The following is a 22,329-nucleotide window of genomic DNA, read 5'->3' as shown; positions in this document are numbered from 1 at the left end:
GTTAGGAGATTACAGGGTGACCTGGACAGGTTAGGTGAGTGGTCAGATGCATGGCAGATGCAGTTTAATGTGGATAAATGGATGGTTATCCACTTTGGTGGCGAACAGGAAGGCAAATTACTACCTAAATGGAATCAATTTAGGTAAAGGGGCAGTACAAAGAGATCTGGGTGTTCTTGTACACCAGCCAATGAAGGTAAGCATGCAGGTACAGCAGGTAGTGAAGTATTAAAGGATTGGACACTCTGGCAGCAGGAAACATGTTTCCGTTGATGGGTGAGGGCCGAACCAGAGGACACAGCTTAAAAATACGGGGTAGACCATTTAGGACAGAGATGAGGAGAAACTTCTTCACCCAGAGAGTGGTGGCTGTGTGGAATGCTCTGCCCCAGAGGGCAGTGGAGGCCCAGTCTCTGGATTCATTTAAGAAAAAGTTGGGTAAAGCTCTCAAGGATAGTGGAATCGAGGGTTCTGGCGATAAGGCAGGAACAGGATACTGATTAAGGATGATCAGCCATGATCATATTGAATGGTGGTGCAGGCTTGAAGGGCAGAATGGCCTACTCCTGCACCTATTGTCTAATAGATTAAGCTTGACATTGCGGTGACATTATGCTGTTGACATTTATAAGATTTTCACTCTTGGAATTGTATGTTTTTTAATTTATCAAAATATCAAGTTATGATCTTAAAATTGCTAATTGTCCATTTTGATTCAAGATCTTTAAAGCTATGAAAATCTGTGTGCATTTAATTTTCATTGTGCAATTCATTCCTAAATTGTTCTCCTTTTGTTATATTGAATAATTTTTTTTTTTCTTTTCATTTCCAGATGTTGTCCTTTATGTATGCCCATCTTGCATTCTTTCATCAAGGATATGACCTTTTTATGGAACTGGAGCCTTACATGAAGGAGTTGGGAGGTCAGGTAAGACTTCAAAACCATAAAATAAATTTAAACATTTTTAGAATTTGTTTATTCATTTGTGGGATGTGGGAGTCCCTGGCTATATTAGTGTTTATTACCATTCCCTAATTGCTTTTGAGAAGATGGTGGTGAACCACCTTGGTGAACTGCTGCAGGCTTAGAGCGGGAGTTCGAGGTTTGAAGTGCAATCATTTCCAATATTGAACTCTTTCAATATTTTAAGATTGAACAATTCAGAGCTTTGATTTGAGGTAGTTCAAAACTAAACACTGAGCAATTTATGGAAACAATTATCTACTAAATAAAAAACAATAAGTATATTTATCACCTGCATTGGGCCCCTTTCTCTCTCACAAATTTCAGAAGTGATATAGAGCCTTGTCAAACTCAACATTCAAGTTGTAGCTTGGAAGTGCTAACTTCAGGAACTTTCCAAAACCACATTTGATATCATTTGTAAAATTACTTCGAGGTGCATTTTTAATTAAATGTTCAATATTTTAAGTTTTTTAGATCAATTTTGGTTCGTCCTTCATTGAATTACAAATTAACCCCCTAGTATTCACGATTACTCAGTTGTTCAGTCTCAATTGGAAGTGGGTAGATTCAAAAGTTGAAGAGCAGTTCGATTTTGTAAATTGTGAATATTGTTTTGAAGCCAGCCATAAATGCTGTAAAGATTATTTTATTTGATGTGCCTGTTGTTAGAGATGAGTAAACCATGGATTAAGTTGAAATCCTGAATTATAGCAGCTAATACATAAATTTAGCAAATTTATTTTACTCTAAATTCTAACTTGCACATTGCATCTTCTGGAAAAAGGAGTTTAGCTTTGTATTATTCTAGGCTAAAATGGTGAATAGTTATTGCATATATCCTAATTAAACAATTATACATTCTGCTTGAAAGCAAATGGATATTTTTTTTTGTTTACTGCAATTGTTATGCTTGTAAGTAATCCCTGATTTAGTCTCAGATTTGACTAATGAGTCAGAGTTTCAAATGATGCTAGCTACTGTTGCAGGCCAGGGTAACCATTCACTTGACAAATACGAAACATATTTATATACTGTGTTTTCATGAGCACAGCATTCCAAAGTACATCATAACCAATAAATTACTCATGAAGGAAAGTCATTTTTGTGTTGAAAACACGCATTACACAATTTATGCACATCAAGTGTAACAACCAGCCACAGAGTAAATGAGATAAAAATCGAAAGTGCTGGCGACACTGATCTGGCAAAAGAGATGGCTTCAACTCAAAATGCAAACTTTTTCCGTTGATGAAGCCAGATCTACTAGGTATTTTGAGCATTTTGTATTTATTTCAGGATTCCGGTATTCTGCTTTAATCAAGAAAATTACTTCCTTAGGTGGTTTTCAAAAGATACCTATTGACCTGGACACTGCAGTGGTACTCTCACATTTTGAATAGTGCTTCAGGAATTGTGTACCTCCCAAAATATCATAGTAGCTTGCAGTGTGTATTTATCTTTAAAATAGCCTCCCCTTGTACTGTGATGCTGAAATTTATTTCCTCAATGTTCTTGACATTTTCAAAATGAATATATAGAATTGCGACATGTTGAAGAAATCCTTTGAAACACTATATTGAATTGTATTGATATCAGATTTATCACTATTACCTACCTTAATCCAGGTTTTGTAGTTAATTTGTCTCTGTAAAATTTTAACAGCAACAGATTCTCCCTCCACATGCTCACTCCATTACTGCTGCCCTTGAAAAATGCATTACTGATTTTTATCAATGACAGTGGAAACAGAAGCCTTGTTCACTGGTTTCTGCTGTGTTTCTCTGTTAAATCTTGCAGTTGTCGTATTGAATTTTTTATTGCCTTCCTCTTCAAGTTAAATACAATATCACCATGCATTCTTGATGTCTCAAAGTCATAGAGTTTCACAACACTGAACCCTTTGGTCCAACTTGTCCATGCCAACCAGATATCCTAAATTAACCTAGTTTCATTTTTTCCATATCACTTTAAACATGTTCTACTCATATTCCCATCCAGAGGCCTTTTAAATGTTGTTATTGTACTAGCCTCCACCACTTGCTCTGGCAGCTTGTTCCAGGCACGTACCACCCTTTGCATGAAAAAGTTGCCCCTTAGATGCCTTTTAAATCTTTCTCCTCTCCCCTCAAACTAGTCCTCTATTTTTGGACACACTCACCCTATTGGCTATTCACCCTATCCATGCCCCTCATAGTTTTATAAACCTATGTAAGGTAACCCCCTCAGCGCCTGACTCTCCAGAGAAAATAGCACCAGCCTATTCAGCTTCTCCCTATAATCTCAAATCCTGTAAACCTGGCAACATCCTAGTAAATCTATTCTTCACCCTTTCAAGTTTCACAACGCCCTTCCAATAACCAGGAGATCAGAATTGCATGCAGTATTCTAAAAGTGGCCTAACCAATGTCCTGTACAGCCATAACATGACATCCCAACTCCCTATCCTCGGTGCACTGACCAATAAAGGCAAGCATAGCAAATGGCTTCTTGGCTATGCTATCCACATATGACTCTACTTTCAAGGAATTATGAACCTGCACTCCAAGGTCTGTTTGTTCAGCAACACTGTCCAGGACCTTACCATTAAGTGTATAAGTCCTGCTGTGATATGCCTTTCCAAAATGCAGCACTCACGTTTATCTAAATTAAACTGCATCTGCCACTCCTTAGCCCATTGGCCCATCTGATCAAGATCCCGTTGTACTCTGAGGTAATCACCTTTGTTATCCACTATACCTTCGATTTTGTTGTCATCTGCAAACTTACTACCCATACCTGCTTTATTCACATCCAAATCATTTTTATAAATGATAAAAAGCAGTGGACTTAACACTGATCTTTGTGGCACACTGCTGGTCACAGGCCTCCAGTTTGAAAAGCAACCCTCCTCCACCACCCTCTGTCTTCTACCTTTTTGAGCCAGTCCTGTCTCCCAATGGCTAGTTCTCCTTGTATTCTGTGAAATCTAACCTTGCTAACTAGTCTACCATGAGAAACCTGTTGAATGTCTTGCTGCAATCCATATAGATCATGTCCACCACTCTGCCTTCATCAGTCCACTTTGTTACTTCCTCAAAAAACTCAATCAAGTTAATGAGACACGATTTCCCATGCACAAAGCCATGTTGAATATCCTTGATCATTCCTTGCCTTTCCAAATACCAAGGCTACTGCACTTGGTGTTTCCAGGTGATCTTCCATCCAAGTACTAACTGGACCTGAGTCTGCTTAGCTTCCGAGATCAGGTGTTTTCAGACTTGTATGGCCATAGGTTTGGGTAACTATATTTAGAGATAAGAAAGAAAGTGAGTGCGCAGGAGCTAGCAGGATTAAATTTTTTTGCTTGACAGAAATATTTTTTGAGCAAGAATTTAGAGGAATAAGTTTTTTGTTTTCTTTGCAAGTACACAATGATTAGTTTTTAATTGCTTTAAAAAAAACCCATGTACAAAATGTTAAGCTAGTTAGCAAAGTGTATTTTTTTTTTGTTACTGTCTTTCGACAAGAAGTGCAGTTGAAAAATTTGGTTTTATTTGAAAATTTATCTTCGACTGCTTCTACCTAATTGGAGCAGCACCACTCGGCGTCAGAGTCTGTGCCACTGGTTTGCCCTATCAGACATTTATAGCTGCTAATGCAGACAACAATGATTGAGCATTGCAACCTTTGCCAGTGTCTACATTACATGTACAGTGTTTTTGTTACTGGTCTGATGCCACAAACATATCCTTTTAAAACTATGCAATCATTCTAAATTTAAGGTACCATATGGATCAATGCAAGTTGTCTGTTTTCATAACTACCTACAGGACCTCAGCAGACGCTATTAGAATGGATGCTGAAAATTTCCAACCTTGCTGTGATGCTTCCTTAATGTTGCAGAGGACAAATTATAAAATAGGGATATTTAATTGCATCATGATTGGAAGATGCTAAATCTGTTTTTTCAAAGTGTAAGTAGGACTGAACAAATTGAATTTTTTGAATTTTTGTTAGTTTCATTATTGTAAGTATAGTCAGACCTCTGATATGATTAGGGAGAAGAACTTGTTTTTTTTAGATCTGTCATTCATTTTATGTTACTTCATTATTTAGTTTCCAAAATGAGGAGAGATATTTATGCACCGGTAATGAGTTGAGATTCACAACTCAGAAATTTTAAATTTTAAAATGAAACTGATTTAATATTCTATTTCAACAGCTGGATCAGTTAGTTGTGGATGCAGCTAAAGAGAAGAGAGATATGGAACAAAAACATTCCACTATTCAACAAAAGGTATGTGGACTGATGTGAAATTTCGCATAATATAAGCATCCTACCTCATCTGAAAATTTCTTTCCAATTAAAATATCTTACAATATTTTAAAATACTGCAGCTTACTGCGTGAAAATTAATGTTACAATGATCAATTCAGCAGCTTCACTCAGGACAATATCTCTACTTGTAGGTACTATCCCAAAAAGAAACACTAAACAAAATAAAACAATCAGTTGGACTGTTACATGTGAATTTCTAGCTTTTGTTTTTGCTTCTGACTGTTGTGAATTTAATCCTTTGAAATAGACGTCACTAAATATGTATTGCAGTTTTCTTATTTGAAGTGATTTTCATTTGAGAAACATTTTTGGTTAGATATAGGCCCTTTGGCCCACCATGTCTATGCAGACCAAGAAAGGCCAAATGCATATCTTTCTCTGAAAATTGTAGGAAAGTACAAACATTTACAGTAATCAAAATATGTAGTGGCAATGTAATTCACAAATGGACAAATAGTAGAATTTAAAACTAAAATGACACTGATTATAAAATACTGACTATAAGTAAACTGGACAGTATTTAATATCATGTCTCAATAGACTATTGTAACAATATTGGATTTAATGATTGTTGCAATATTTCAGGAGTTCAAAATTCCACTGAGTTGGTTTGAATTTAGAAAGTTTCTATATGAAGTGTTGGCCACTTTTTAAAAAAAAACATTTAGCTGCTTTATCGTGCTTTTCCCACTCATGACGTTGTAATCAACATTTAAATACTGAAATCAATTTTCTCAGTCATACTTGAGTTGGACAATTCTAGACTTCTGGTATTGCTTTTCTAAGCAGTCAGACCAGGAAGTCAGAATAAAAATGGAACATGCTGGAAATATTCAGCACGTCGGGCAACATCTTCGGTAAGAAAAACAGGATTACCCTTTCAGGCTGATGACCTTTCATCAGAACTAAAGTCAGTTTGGAAATTTAGGATGGTCTTGTGTGGCACTTGAGGGTTTTAATACTCCTTTACCCATCAAGTATGATTTTAGTTGGTTGTTAGGGTCTATACATAGACACCAGAAGCAAGTTGATTTTATTTTTCTGACCAACACTGGATTTCACTTAAGTTCCTTCAGTCCAGTTTTCTTGATGTGTCTGAAGAAGACACATTCTGTTGAAGCTTTATATCTTGCGTTCGTTAGGACCATAGGATGTAAGAGTAGGAGTAGAAGTAATTCATTCCGCCCATCAAGTTTATCTCACTGTTCAGCGAGATCATGGCTGATCTGCTAATCTTCAAGGTCACTTTCCTGCCTTTCCATGACCACCACCCCACACACGCACACGCACACGCGCACGCGCGCACACGCGCGCACGCGCACACGCGCGCGCACACACGCGCGCGCACACACACACACACACACACCGTGACTAACTTTCTAGTCAGTACATGTCAACAGTACAAAATATTTCTTAATTTGGCACAGTTGTACTAAATTAGACATCTCACTGGTGGAGATTACAAAGGTGGTTCACATCGGAATTGAAACATTCAATATTGAAGGTATAGATGGTGCACGTGAGGTGAAAGTATATTGTTGGGCAGAAGAAAGGAAGCTGGCTGTGTTGTACTTTAATTTGAATGCCAGCTGCTGACCCCAAGTAACCTTTGAGGAACTGATACAGCATTGATGTATTTTATCAAGATGGGCAGGAAATTTATTAACATTCAGCTGAAAGGTACTAATTTTGGCTTTTGGTGTTTGAGCCTCTAATGTAGAAGTTGATGATTTTATTATCATTTTCAAGAAGATTGTGGAAGTTCTGCACATATGTTCTGTTGACTCTGAATTTGAGATTTGAACAAGAATTTTAAAAGAAACTCAGTATTGTAGTCAAAACAGAACTAAATGCAGACAATGAGATTTTCACTTATGATGCAAGCTCAATATGACTTGTGACAAAAAATAGATTCGATGATTGGGACCATTACATCAAGTTGGAAGAGGATGTCACGTTTCTCTAAGGGACTTCAAAGAGCAGTTCCCTTTTAGTTTCTAGTATTTTCAGGCAGTTGTCTTTGCAACATGCTTATATTGAGTTGGATTTTCTGATTGAGAAGCAAGAGAAAAATCAGTGGTTCAGATGACTTTGCATTGCTTACATGCTTCCTCATAGTTACTCAATCAATGTCAAACCCCAGGTTTTCTCATTCTGCCTTCTCCTTAAGAGTGCTGACTAATTTGTAATATGGGAATTAGCAACCCTGTGTTGTCTTGTCTTGTCTTGTCATTCAGGGGATGTGGTTATCAGTGTAGAGGTGAACATTTAATGCTCCTCTTACCCTTGCAAAGATAATTGTATACATCATCTTGAACTGTGCAGCCTATTATTGCCACTGTTAAGGAGGGATTTCTGGGATTTTGACTCAACCATGATGAAGGAAGATAATTTATTTTCAAGTCATAATAGTGTATTACTTTGAGAGAAACCTGAGAGATGGTTGTCCTGCTACCTTTCATCATTTTCAAGAGTAGAAGTCCTTGGTATTGGAGGAAACCCTTGCTGGACTATTCAAGTGCATCTTCTAGATTGTGTGCATGGTGGCAGCATGTCCACCTGGTGGTTGGAGAGTGAATGTCAAAGAAGGAAAAGATCGCATGTTAATCAATAGAGCTCCTTTCTTTTGGATGGTATTAAGTGTCTTGAGAGCTATTGAAACTGCACTCATTCAAGCAAATGCAGAGTATTCCATGACCCTCCTGACTTGTGCTTTGTTGATTGTAGAAAAACTCAGAGGTGGGCCCTATGCTACAAAATACCTCGCTTCTGATCTGCTCTTGTAGTCACAGTGTGTAAAGCCATTTTTATTTTTTGACTGTGTGCACAAGAAAGATGGTACTTCAAACTAAGGTGACTCTGCAGAGGTATGACTGCAATTTTTAATTGTGTACTGGAACATTGAGTTCTGTACATTTGCATTTTCCTGGAACAGCAAGAGCAGAATCATACACCATGAAACTGATGGGTTCAAAATTAAGGGAAAACTGGTTGACAACAACGTGACTTGTGTGGAGACAGTGCAGTAGAGAACCAAGTAGCTTGAAAGAGAATGTATCAAAATATATTTCTTATGGGTCTCTCACTTGTGTGGAGGTAATAGCTAGTCATCTTCTACTTACTTTTCTCTCTAAATCTCCTCTTGTAGGAGGAATAAAATTTCTTTTAAAAATAGTGAAAAGGTGAATTTGAAACCAGTGAATGAAAGAGAGCTAACAACAAGTTGTTGAAAAATGTGGTGCTGGAAAAACACAGCAGGCTGGGCAGCATCTGAGGAGCAGGAGAATCGGCGTTTCAGGCATAAGCCCTTCCTTGTGTCAATAGCAAAGAACTGAAAAAAAAAATTAAACTAAGTGAAAGAAAGCAACTCTACAAACCCTGTGGTCTGTACTGGTGCAGTTGAACTGTTTCCCATTTTATTTGCATTTTTCCAGCCTTGATAGTCAAGGATCAAGTTATAGAGCTAAATATTTTGTTGAGCTATAGAACAGTTGCAATATTCTAATTGCCATTGGTTGCAAACAATGTTTGTTTGTAATAAACAATTATTTTCCTGTTCAGTACAGCGACCTTTTTAATGAATATTTTACCCTGAATTCATCAGTCAGTCAAATTGGGGTAGTATGACTAAGCCTTTTTTCGTGACAATTCTGGGGATAGTGGGGTTTGATTTTGCAATGCACTACCCCAGTAAGGTGTGATATGGTATCCAGTTGAGAAGTGACCCTTTAATTCTCAGTTACTTTTATTTCACTAGGGTATCTCAGTAGAACACATTCACTGCTGCTTTTACATCTAGGGGAGTCGCAAAGTCTCCTCTGAAATTCATTTTCTTTTATTCATGTTTGGATTAAGGTAAAAGGTAAAATCCCTATAGTCATACCAGACTGAAGGGCTGCTGTCTCCTTAGAGAGATGACTGGTGATGGTTTTACTTGACACAGAGAATGATGGTTGTGGTTGTTGGAGGTCAGTCATCTCAGCTTTAGGACATTTCTGCATTTCCTTGGGGTAGTTTCCTAGGCCGAACCATCATCTGCTTCATCAATGACCTTCCCTTCTTCACAAAGTCAGTAGTGGGGTTGTTCACCAATGATTACACAATGTTCAGCACCATTTGTGATGACTCAGACACTAAAGCAGTCCATGTCCAAACGCAACAATACCCAGGCTTGGACTGCCCAGTGGCAAGTAACATTCGTGCCGCACAAATGCCAGGCTGTGACCATCACTAATAAGATTCAATCTAACAGCTGTCCCTTGACATTCAGTGGTGTTACCATCACTGAATCCCTCACTATTAACATCCTAGGAGTTATCAGTGATTAGAAACTCAACTGGATTCACCACATAAATGCTATAAGTGCAGGTTAGAAGCTAGGAATAATATGGTGAGTAACTCACTACCTTACCCCTGAAAGCCTGTTCACTATCTGCAAGGCACAAGTCAGGTGTGTGATGTAATACTCCCTATTTGCCTGGATGAGTGCAGCCCTGACAACATCAAGGACAAAGCAATCTGAATGGCACTGCATCCACAAGCATCCTCTCCCTCCACCACTGGTGTTCAGTAGCAGCAATGTGTACTATCTACAAGATACACTGCAGAAATTCACCAAAGATCCTCAGACAGCACCTTCCAAACCCACAACCACTTCCATCTTCAGGGTCACCATGCCTCAGGCGAGGGGTGAGGTTGAAAAGGAGAGTCCTTCACAGTAACCTTAGCCAGTGCAGGAATTGAACCCATGCTGTTGGCATCACAGCATCACAAACCAGCTGTTCAGCCGATTGAGCCAACAGATCTCCTTATTGAATAATCGAATTTTACATTTGAGGAAGTCATTCGACCTAACATGTCTGCACCTGCTCCAGAAAGAGTTAGTCAGCTGGTTCCATTCTCCAGTTCTCTCTCCGTAACCCACTAAATTCGTCACTTTAAAACACATAATCAGCTCTCTTTTGGAACGTCATATGGAGTCCACCTCCACCACTCTCTGGCAGCACATTCCAAATCCTAACAACTCTCCAGGTAAAGAAATTTCTCTATCTCACTTTTCACTCTTGCTGAAAATCTTGAAACAGTGACTCCCTAGTTTCTGACATATCAAAACATGGGAACAGAATATCTTCCTTTAACCTGTAAAAATTGTTCATAATTTTAAATACCTCAATAAGATCACCTCTTGATCTGTTCTGCTTCAAGGAGAATAAGAGTTGAAGTGTGGCGCTGGCAAAGCACAGCAGGCCAGGCAGCATCTGAGGAGCAGTTTTGGGCATAAACCTTTCAGCAGGAAGGGCTTATCCCTGAAATATCAACTCTCCTGCTCCTCAGATACTGTCTGACCTGCTGTGTGCTTTTCCAGCGCCACACTTTTCAATTCTGATCTCCAGCACCAGCAGTCCCGAGGAGATTAAGCCCAATTTTTCTAATCTTTTCTTGAATCTAAAATCCCTCACTTCTGATATTATTTTTATTTCTTTTGCACTGTTTCCAGGGCATTAACATCCATTCTTAAATAAGGTGTCCAGAACTGAACAGGCTACTTTAAATGTGGTCTGACCAATGATTTGTGGAGGTCTTGCATCACTTCTTGCTTTTATAGTTTATACTTCTATTTATAAGCATTCTATAAGCCGCCTTAACAGCTGTTTCAATTTAGCTGGCCATCTGCATAGAATTATGCACGTGAACTCCAAAGTCTGTCTGCTCCTGTACTCCCACTATTGAAACTGTATTGTTTTCCCATGTTTCTTCTATCAACATGCAGTACGTTATGTTATGTTTCTCTTCTGTGTTGAAATTCATCTGCCAGTCAATTTAGTCAATTTTGTCAATGTCCATCTCAAGTCGTTAAAGCATCATCCTCACAATTCGTTATTCTCCATAGGCTTTATCATCTACAATTGTAGCGATTTTGCTCTCAATATCTATCTCCAAATTGTTCATATAAATCAGGAAGAAGCAGGGGTCCCAATTCCGATCTCTGGGGAACACCACTTTCAACTCTACTCCAGCTTACGAAATGTCCCTATATCTATTCTGTATCTTCGCTTTTAGCCAACTTCTAATCCATGCTGCCAAAGACCCATTGATCTCGAACATCTGTAATTTGCAAACAATCTGCCATGTGGCTCTATTATCAAATGTTTTCTGAAAGTCCAAATAGTCATAGCACTACCCTCCTTCACTGCTTGTGTCACCGTCAAAGGACTCAATTAAATTTGTCAAACATGACTTGATCTTCACCAATCCATGTTTAACGTCTCGTATTAACTTATTTTCTTCTGTGTATATTTATCTTATCCTGTATGATGTGCTCAATCTATTGATGTCATTCTGACAGGTCTGTGGTTTCCTTGGTTATCCTTTGTCCCGTTTCTTAAGCAATGGCATCATATTTGCAAACTTCCAGTTCCCCAGGATTAGTCTTGTGTTCCGAGAGGCCTGAAGAATTTCTGTCAGTAGCTGTGCAATCTAGGAAACATCCCATCCAGGCTGGCAACTTCTCGACCTGGAATGCTGGCAGCCTTTTTAAACATCTCTTTATCTATCACTATACTTCTCAGTTGCTCAACATGTACATTTTCAATCTGGCCATTGTCACCATTTTCGAATTGGGTAAAGGCAGAAGCAAAGTACTCCCCTGCCATACCATTTGCTTATCCTGCTTGTTCCTCATAGGCTCCACTCTATCCTTCATAGATCTTTTGCTATTAATATGTTAGAACATTTTACTATTTGTTTTGGTGCAACCTGCCATCCTTTCCTCATGTTTCCTCTTATCCTTCCTTATTCCAACCTAAGCCCCTCTCCTGCATTTGAGATAATTGTCCTGATTCTTATTGCTGTTATTATCCCAATATGCATAGTCTGCATTCTTTTTCTTCTTTCCTCATTAATATCCTTAGTCACCCAGAATACTTAAGCTGTATCCCTATTTGTTTTTCATGGCTAGCTTTGACCTTCTTCATCCTTCTTTTGAAAGTGTCCAATTTTTTCATCTGTTTTATCCACCAAATTGCACTCTCAATCAATCAGTTCTAGGTTAACTTTTAGATCCCCAGAATCTGCCCTTTTCCAGTCAGGGATCATATTTCTTTTACTGAATTGTATCCTTTTTCCAATTTAATATTGAACCTTAATGTACTGTGATTGCTACTTCCTAAATGCACCCCCACTCTGATTTTCTTCATTTGGCTTGCCTCATCCCCAGATCCAGCACAGCTCCCTCCCTGGTAGGACTGGAAATGTACTTTAAGACATAGGAGCAGAAGTTAGGACATTTAGCCCATCGAGCCTGTTCCATCATTCAATCATGGCTGATGCATTTATCAACCCCATTCTCCCCGTAACCCTTGATCCCCTTGATACTCAAGAACCTATCTATCTCCAGTCTTAAATGTACACTATGACCTGGCCTCTACAGCCTTCTGTGGCACTGAGTTCCATAGATTCCCCACTCTCTCTGGCTGAAGAAGTTTCTCCTTATCTCTGTTCTAAAAGGTCTTCCCTTTACTCTCAGGCTGTGCCTTCAGGTCCTAGTTTCTCCTACCAATGGAAACATCTTCCCCACATCTACTTTGTCCAGGCCATTCAGTATTTTGTATATTTCAATTAGATCCCTCCCTTCATTCTTCTTAACTCCATCGAGTATAAGCCAAGAGTCATCAAATGTTTTTCGTATGTTAAGCTTTTCATTTCTGGGATCATTCTTGTGAACCTCCTCTGAACATGCTGCAGGACCAGTACATCCTTCCTGAGATATGGGACCCAAAACTGCACACAATACTCCAAATGTCTCACCAGAGCCTTTTAGAGCCTCAGAAGTACATCTCTGCTTTTATATTAAAGTCCTCTCAAAATAAATGCCATCATTGCATTTGTCTTCCTAAATAGTGACTCAACCTGCAAGTTTACCTTGACAGTCCTGGACTAGAACTCCCAAGTCTCTTTGCACTTCGGACTTATGAATTTTCTCCCCATGTAGAAAATAGTCCATGCCTCTATTCTTACTACAGATGTGCATGACCTCACATTTTCCCATGTTGTATTCTGTCTGCCACTTCTTTTTCCGCGCTCCTAACCTGTCCAAATCCTTCTGCAGCCTCCCCGCTGCCTCAGTGCTACTTGTCCCTCTTCCTATCTTTGTATCATCTGCAGAATACCCTCCATTCCTTCATCTGTATCGTTCATGTATAAAATAAAAAGTTGTGATCCCAACACTGAGCCTTCCAGAACGCCATCCTAAGAAGGACTCTTTTATACCTGCTCTCTGCTTTCTGCAAGCTTCTAACCATGCTAGCATCTTGGCTCTAAAACAATGAGCCCTCATCTTATTCAGTAGCCACCTGTGCAGCAGCTTGTCAAAGACTGCCTTGAAGTCCAGGTAGGTGACATCCATTGGCTCCTCTTGGTCTAACCTGCTGATTTACTTCCTCAAAGAATTCTTGCAAGTCTGTCAGGCATGATCTCCCCCGCCATGCTGACTTTGCCCTATTTTACTAGACACTTCCAAGTATTCAGAATTCTCATCCTTCACAATGGATTCCACAGTCTTATCCACGGACAAGGTTAGGCTAATCGGTCTGTAATTTTCCCTCTTTTTGCCATACTTCCTTTTAAAACAGGTGTCATGTTAGCGATTTTTCCAGTCCTCTGGGACCCTCCCTTATTCTAGTGATTCCTGAAAGATCACCATAAACTTCTCCACTATCTATTCAGCTATCGCCTTTAGAAATCTATCAAGGTGATTTATCCACCTCCAGTTTTTCTAGCACCTTCTCCTTGGGGATGGGCATCATACTCAGCTCTGTCGCCTCACTCTCTCGAATATTTGGGATATTACTCATATTTTCCATCCTGAAGACTGATGCAAAGTAATTATTCAGTTCCTCAGTCATTTCCTTGTTCCCCACTATTATCTCTGCAGTATTATTTTCCAGCGGCCCAGTGTCCGCTTTTGTCTCTCTTTTCCTCTTTAGATATCTAAAGAAATTCTTAGTCTTCCTTTTATATTACTGGCTAACCTACCCTCATTTAATCTTCTCCCTCCATAATTCTTTTTTGTTGCCCTCTGGTCTTTGTAAGCTTCCCAATCCTCTGGTTTCCCAATGCCCTTTGCCACATTATATGCTTTCTCTTTTGCTTTTAAGTTATTCCTGACTTTCATAGTCAGCCATGGTTGCCTCATCCTCCCTGTACCATGCTTCCTTTCCCTCAGGATGAATCTCTGCTGTATCTTCTGAATTACTCCTAGAAACTCCTGCCATTGCTGTTCTGCTGCCTTGCCTGCTAGCTCTCCCTCCCAGTCAATTCTACCCAGCTCTTCCCTCATACCTCTGTAGTTGCCTTTATACAGCTGTAATATTGTTATCTCTGATTCTATCTTCTCCCTCTCAAATTGCAGAGTAAATTCAGTTGTGATCACTGCCTCCTTGGGGGTTGCTTCACCTTACGCTCACTTATCAAGTCTGCCTCATTGCACAGCACTAAATCCATTATTACCTGTTCCCTAGTGGGCTCCATCACAAGCTGCACCAAAAAGCCATCTTGTAGACATTCCACAAATTCCTTTTCTTGCAATCCACTACCAATCTTGTTTTCCCAGTCCACCTGCATATTGAAATTCCCCATGATCACTAACTTCCCCTTGATCACTAACTTCCCCTTTCTTATGTGTCTTTTCTATCTCCTGGTGTATGTTACGCCCCTGAATAGTGTGTGGAGTCCTGTACATAATTACAACTGGGGTTTATTTGTGCTTTTTGTGGTTCCTCAATTCTACCCCCACAGATTCTACACCATCTGACCCTACTTTGTTTTTTACCATTGATTCAATTTCCATTTCTTAGTAAAAAGGCAACCCCATCCCTCTTCCCACCTGCCTGTCTTTTGTTAGGATGTATGTCCTTGAATATTCGGCTCCAAATCCTGATCTCCTTGCAACCACGTCTCCGTGATGTCCACCATGTCATAGTTGTCAATTTTGATCTGCACCTCAAGCTCATTCACCTTATTCCTTATACTGTGTGCATTCAGTCCTGTAATAACTGTCCTTCTTCTCAGTGTCATTTGTTTGTCCAGTGTTCTTGATGAAGGTTGCTTGCTAACCCTTTCCATACGCTGTTCTATTTGTGTCTCTGCTGCAGATTTTAATGACCTCTTCTGAGTTCTGCACTTTTACCTCTTACCTCTTCCTTTTAATTCTGGTTTTCTCATTTCCCCTATAACTGAACACCCCCCCCCCCCCCCCCACCCCCATTTAGTTTAATGCCCTGTCTACAGCCCTCATTATGCAATTTGCTAGGACTCTGGTCCCCACGTGGTTTGGGTGAAGACTATCCCTTTGGAACAAGTCCCTTCCCCAGTACTGGTGCCAACATCCCATGAATTCAAACCCATGTCTCCCACACCAATCTTTGAGCCACACATTTACCTGGTAAATCTTACTGACCCTGTGCCAATTAGCTCGTGGCTTGTGTACTGTTCCAGAAAGTTCTCCTGCACACGTTTGTCAGAATTTCTTCCCTGCTATGATCCACGCTGTATCTTTTTCCCAGTCTACCCTCGGGTAATTGAAATCGCCAACTATCAGTTATATTTATCATAGAGTCATAGAGATGTACAGCATGGAAACAGACCAACTCGGTCATGCCGACCAGATGTCCCAACCAAATCTAGTCCCACTTGCCAGCACTTGGCTCATATCCTCTAAACCCTTCCTATTCATAAACCCATCCAGATTCCCTTTAAATGTTGCAATTGTACCAACCTCTACCACTTCCTCCAGCAGCTCATTCCATACACGCACCACCCTCTGCATGAAATAGTTGCCCCTCAGGTCTCTTTTTATATCTTTCCCTCTCACCTTAAAGCTATGCCCTCTAGTTCTGGACTCCCCCACCCCAGGGAAAAGACCTATCCATGATTTTATAAACCTCTCTTCTTGGTCATTTCTTCACATTGATATACTGGAGTACCACAAACTTGTCATGGGTCTCCTGTTAAAACTTCATCCAATCACCATTATTCACCCACAAACCATAAGTTTTATATATTGATTATTTGATCACCTCAAGAATCACAGCCAAGACCAGCTGGGCTGCCCTCACCTGTATTCCATACACAGAAAGTACAACACAAAAGTAGGTTCTGTAATCCAGTTCATCCTTGTTGGTGTTTACTGTCCACTTGAACAGCACTCCAATGACACACCAGCTCTGTGTCCTTCTAGAGGAAGTTACTGTTTACATTGCTCTGCTTCGACTGTTTTTTTGGTGTGCAATGTACCATTAGCAAGCTACCTCAGTATAGACCAGTTGTATGCAGGTGAGCTGCTTAGTTAGTGGTGAAACATCACTAATGACATCTCCACATTTTGTACTCAATCTTCTTCCTGCAGTTTTCATTAAAACAAACAATCCAGTAACATCAAGCTTCAAAAGGGAGCCATATTTACAGCAAAAAGTAAATCTAGAAACTGTCTTTAATATTCTATGATACCAACAAAGGATATCCAAATCCCAATTTAAAACTTTGCGCACAAAGGCAAATCAACCATTAACCATAATATTGTCCTTCAGATTTCCTGCAAATGTTCTCTTCTAGTTTCTCCCCACTGTTTGGAGGTCTATAATAAATATACAAGAAGGTATATTTTCCTGTTTCTCACTTCCAACCATATAGCTTCTAATTCAGAAACTACATCTCATTATTAAGGGTGTTTGAGTATCCTTTATTGTAGTCACTGCTGTCATCTGATTATGTAGGCATGATAATATGATTGAACCTAACTATTGACTTCATAGTCAACCCTGATCTTAAGACCATAAGACATAGGAGTGGAAGTAAGGCCATTCGGCCCATTGAGTCCACTCTGTCATTCAATCATGGCTGATGAGCATTTCGAAGCCACTTATCCACAATCTCCCCGTATCTCTTAATTCCTTGCGAGTTGAAGAATTTATCAATCTCTGCCTTGAAGACATTTAACGTCCCGGCCTCCACTGCGCTCCGTGACAATGAATTCCACAGGCCCACCACACTCTGACTGAAGAAATGTCTCCTCATTTTTGTTTTAAATTGACCCCCTCGAATTCTAAGGCTGTGCCCACAGTCCTAGTATCCATGCCTGATAGAAACAAATTCCCAGTGTCTGACGTTTCTAAGCCATGTGTTATCTTGTAAGTTTCTATTAGAACTCCTCTCGACCTTCTAAACTCTAATGAATACAATCCCAGGATCCTCAGCCTTTCATTGTATGTTAGGCCTACCATTCCAGGGATCATCTGTGTGAATCTCTGCTGGACATGCTCCAGTATATCCTTCCTGAGATGTGGGGCCCAGAACTGGACACAGTATTCTCAATAGGGCCTAACCAGAGCTTTATAAAGTCTCAGTAACACATTGCTGCTTTTACATTTCAACCCCCTTGAGATAAATGATCTTGACCACTTGCAAGAACCATTGTAAATTTTTATGCTCCAAATCTGGAAATTCCTAGTTTAAATACTATGTCTACATCCTTGTTGCAGCTAGGGCTACTGTATATTTACACTTACACAGGTAAATGGAGATTTTAATAACCTCTTGAGTTCTGCAGTCTTACTTCTTCCTTTTACTTCAGATTTTCTAATTTCCCTTATAATTGAACCCTCCCACCTTCTCCCCCCCCCCCCCTCGCCAATTTAGTTTAATGCCTGGTCTCCAGCCCTAGTTATGCAATTTGCTAGGACTCTGGGCCCAGCATGGTTCAGGTGAAGTCTTTGTGGCTTTAGTCTGATTGAATACACATTTGCAGTCACTACTTTGTCTTCAGTTTAGATTTGATGTTCTTGCAATAAATGTTATTGACCTTGGCTTTGGCTGTGGCTTTGGACCTTGATGTCTCAGTACATTAAACATTTATCTTGAATGCCAAATAGGTGTGTGTACACAATGAGTCATTTGCAGAGGTATCCCTTCTGTTGGAAAGTCATGACCGGGATATGAAGGGTACTTAGAATGGGTCTTAGACTTGCCTTACAAAATTGTTGCTTTTTACAAAGAATGTTTGTTTTTCCTTTGTTGCATAATAGTTTCCTCGTTTGGAACCTCATCTGCATTCTTAACTAGTACTTTGCCATTATACTGCCTCCAACTTCCTTCCATTGCATATAATGTGTGTCGAATACGATGCAATTCAATCTGTCCATTTTCTGTAAACTTTTACTTGCACAATAGTCAGTAATGTGTGTTCTTTCTTCCATCTTTTCCTTAAATGCTGGTCATAGGCTGCACTTCAGGTAAGTTATAGTACACTTATGTATCACCATTAGTATACGTTATCTCGTGGCAACTGGAGAAGTAATAGTAAAATTACTGATCTTACCATTAACTTTAAATCTTTTGCTAAACTCCTACTACTGTTTTGGCTTTAGTCTGTTTGACTACAAATATGTATTCACTATTTTGTCTTTAGTTTAGATATGATGTTCTTGCAATAAATGTTATTGGCCTGGGCCCTGGCCTTAGACTTGACTTTTCAGTGCATATAAATATTTATCTTGAATACAAATAGTGTACATACACAAGTAGTCATTTGCAAAAGTCCAAAAATTTACAAGTTTTTTTTTATCATATTAGGAACAAATGTACACTCTAACCTCATCCCAAATCATGGAACTCTTCCCTGACATGCAGCAGAATTTTACTGAGTTTTTAAACTATAGTCACTAAAATGTGCATTCTTCAAAGATAACTGCCAGTAATTGTATTTTTTGATGCATGATGCTGAATTATTTGTTAGGTTTTTTTATTCGAAAGTATAGAGAAACAGTATTGATGAACAATATGCAATAAACAAGGAGCCCTGAATGATGTGGGTTATGATGAGATATCTGACAGAATGGCATAAGTCCAATGAGGCTGGTCTTGATCTGTGGCATAACAAGATGCATTTTCTAACAGTGTTCTGGGTGTCGAGTTGAGATTCTCGCTAGGGAGTGGTGAGGTGCTTATTAATGGCAATTATTGTAAGTTATCACCTTCATTAACACTGAATCAAGCCTCATTAATATACAGGTTCCTATTCTACCATGTGGTGAATAGAAACTCAACCTGAAAATCAGAACAGTTACCTGGCAACTCAAGCTTGCCACTTTCTCCTCTGGACTTCCATCTTGGACAGCTGGCATCAGTGTCTCTGTATGTGCCATGACTAGTGGCTGTACGTACCCAGTGTTCATCTCTGCACCATCATGGCATATCTCTGAACCACTCAAAATATGCTTCTGCATTTCAGTGCTGCAATCTGGAGTACACCAGGACCCCTCATTGCAGTGCTGAAGCAAGGACACTGTTTGGAACCAGCTCACTGGACCAGACTGCATCTCTGCTCTGCACCCTTGCTCATAGTGTTCACTGGCCTCTCATCTGTTTGGATGCTTGCAGCATTTTTTCATTGCCGTGTATTGCCTTGCAACAGATGCACAAAGTTAAGCAGCTCATTGTGATTGTCAGCAATCGTCAGTTAAGGGGTGGACATGTTGCTGTTTGGAACCATATTATGTCTGTGTTGCACTTCGTTCATGTTAGCAGCTGACGGGCAAACATATTACATGTGCTTCAATCAAATGGCTATGTGCCTCTAAGTCCAAGGGTGTAGTGCTCAATCACATAAAGGGGAAACACCCTTCAGTCAAGTCAATGGCAGTCTGTATCAGGTGGCCACTTGACAGTCAGAGTCAAGACCCCTTCCTTGTTGGGAGTGAACAGCTGATTTCAGTCACCCCACCATCCTTCCTGGCTCTTTACATCCTATTATGGGCTGTTTTTCTTTGGAATGAGACAAAGGGACAGATTGAATGAGATGGAAGTGCATGGCACAGTTGTTATTGCTAGTGAATCCTTCTGTGAACTTACCCCTTCTTAGCTCTAATTTCCAGCAATCCCATTAACCTTGTAAGATAGTGCACTCAACTAATTCTGACCCTTTGAGCATCCGATTTTACTTGCTGTACCATGGCACGCAAACCTTCAGCCCCTAAGGCCCTAAGTTCTGGAATTCCATCCTGAAACAGTATACTTTTCTATCTCTCCCTTCCTTAAAAATCTATCTCTCTCTGACCAAGCTTCTGGAAATCTGCCTTGGTATTGCCTTATGTGGTTTGCTGTCCAAGGTTGCTCCACAAGGTTCCTGTGAAGCAGTGAACATTTTCTTACAAATTAAAGGTTTCAATGTAAATCTAAGGACTCCGGTAGTTACTGCTACATAATGTGGTTTTCCTGGCAATGTAAATGTAACATGAGAGTGACACAATTTTCATTCAATTTATCTGAATGCTTTAAATATTTCCTGTGAATGAAGCATATCTAGCATATGACCATATAGTTTTATTAATTTAAGCATCAAACCTGTGCTTTTCTTTGAGATATTTTAGACAATAAGACTCTCGAATGTTTAAATAACAAATGAAATTACTTTATAAGGCATCGGTTCATTAGCAACTCAATTTGTTCACGATTGCATCAGCTGTTCAACATCAGCTGACTGCTTTTGTTTGTGATCCGAAACTCTAGATCTGACTGGTGAATGCATTGAGGCAAACATGAATGGAAGAATCTTATCTCATTGCACAAATATCTAGTTATTTATCAATAAGTCAAAGGAAAAAATATAGCCCAAATTACAACAAAAGTGACTGAGTTTACGAAAGTATTGTTAGTCAATGTCGAGAATGTATTCTGAGCTATAGATTGACAGTTTGTGTTGATTTTGAATTTATCAACTCTGCAAGAAAACTTGCTGTGTTTCACTGGAATATAGATTTTTGCCCATTGTAAGGAACGGTTGCAATGAGATTCTTCAGGTTCCGTTACATATTATATATGGTAAGTTGCTTTTATGAAATGTGTTTATATATGAATGAGCAGTTTCAGTAAGTGTCTTTCAAGAATTCGGCAAATCCACAGAATTTCAGTAATTGCATTTTGTAGGGTATTTAGAGTATTAAATGACCACAACTCCTCCTTATGGTGGTATTATATTTGATTACTTATTCATTTTCTATAATATTGTTAAGCATAAGTTTTATTCCCCAAAACCTCCTGCTGTACAAAATTCTGTAATTTTTTAACACCTTAAATTGAATGTTTATTCAATTGGGAACTACTGTCTAGTGGTTATGCATTGGGAGTGTCACCAGGTTCTTAGTTTTCTCAATTGAAAGGCATTGACTCTACTGAGACTAGGTGTAATTTACCTTAATAGAATACAATGAGTAAAACTGTAGTTTGTGATACAAATATATATGACTAAGTTTCTCTTGAATATATTATACTATTGCTTCTCACGTTTACATTTAATATACAGTAATTGATTTATTTGTTTAATGAAATGGTATAAATAACAATAGTTGTTTAATATCTGAATATGTAAACTTCAGGTTAGTGAGCACCTTCTATTCAGTCATCTTTTAAAATGAATCGACCTTTCCATGATAAAACATTACATGCTTTTTAAGAACATTTTCAGTCCTGGATTACAGTGAATCATTTTACATGGCTGTGGTCCTAAATCTTTTAAAGAGAGAGGGGAAAAAAACCAAAATTCTGGAAACACTGTGAAGGTCAAGAGCATCCTTTGAAGAGCGAAACAAAATTAATGTTTATTGGTGATCATTCATTCATGCCAAGTCTTATTCTATGATTTGAGGCCACTTAAGTTTGTATGTTTTGATATCTGGTATAGTCTAATACAGAATGTTCTACCCTGAATTGGTAAGGAACTGTAGAAACAGAGACTAATTAGTTCAAGGGCGGATATATCATTACTAACCTTAACTATAAATTCCAATCTTGCTTGACCTTGCCTGCTTTCTGGAGGAAACGCTGCATTATTTAAAACAAAGTATGCTAGCACTTTAAGCAATGTACATTGGGCCATTGGTATTACTCTAAAAGTTCTTAATGATTGATGAAATGCATTATGTTTCGAGAGCATCAAGGGATCTTGTGAAATAGTAATGAAGTAATGGTTAGAACTAAATGAGATGATGAGTTT

General features: G+C 39.1%; 1 protein-coding gene across 1 annotated transcript in view; it reads left to right on the top strand.

Annotated features, from left to right (window-relative positions):
* The window catches only part of LOC122556380 (arf-GAP with coiled-coil, ANK repeat and PH domain-containing protein 2-like), a 183,251-nt gene that overhangs the window by 116,657 nt on the left and 44,265 nt on the right, over positions 1 to 22,329 (top strand). The window contains exons 8-10 of the mRNA XM_043703013.1: positions 833 to 928; positions 5,169 to 5,243; positions 18,560 to 18,571. Coding sequence (XP_043558948.1) covers positions 833 to 928; positions 5,169 to 5,243; positions 18,560 to 18,571 — 183 coding nt within the window. The remainder of the gene's footprint in view (positions 1 to 832; positions 929 to 5,168; positions 5,244 to 18,559; positions 18,572 to 22,329) is intronic.

The sequence above is a fragment of the Chiloscyllium plagiosum genome, chromosome 13, assembly GCF_004010195.1.
Source record: "Chiloscyllium plagiosum isolate BGI_BamShark_2017 chromosome 13, ASM401019v2, whole genome shotgun sequence".
NCBI lineage: Eukaryota > Metazoa > Chordata > Chondrichthyes > Orectolobiformes > Hemiscylliidae > Chiloscyllium > Chiloscyllium plagiosum.
Note: the sequence above shows the minus strand (reverse complement) of the source record. Positions and strands in the feature narration are given on the sequence as shown.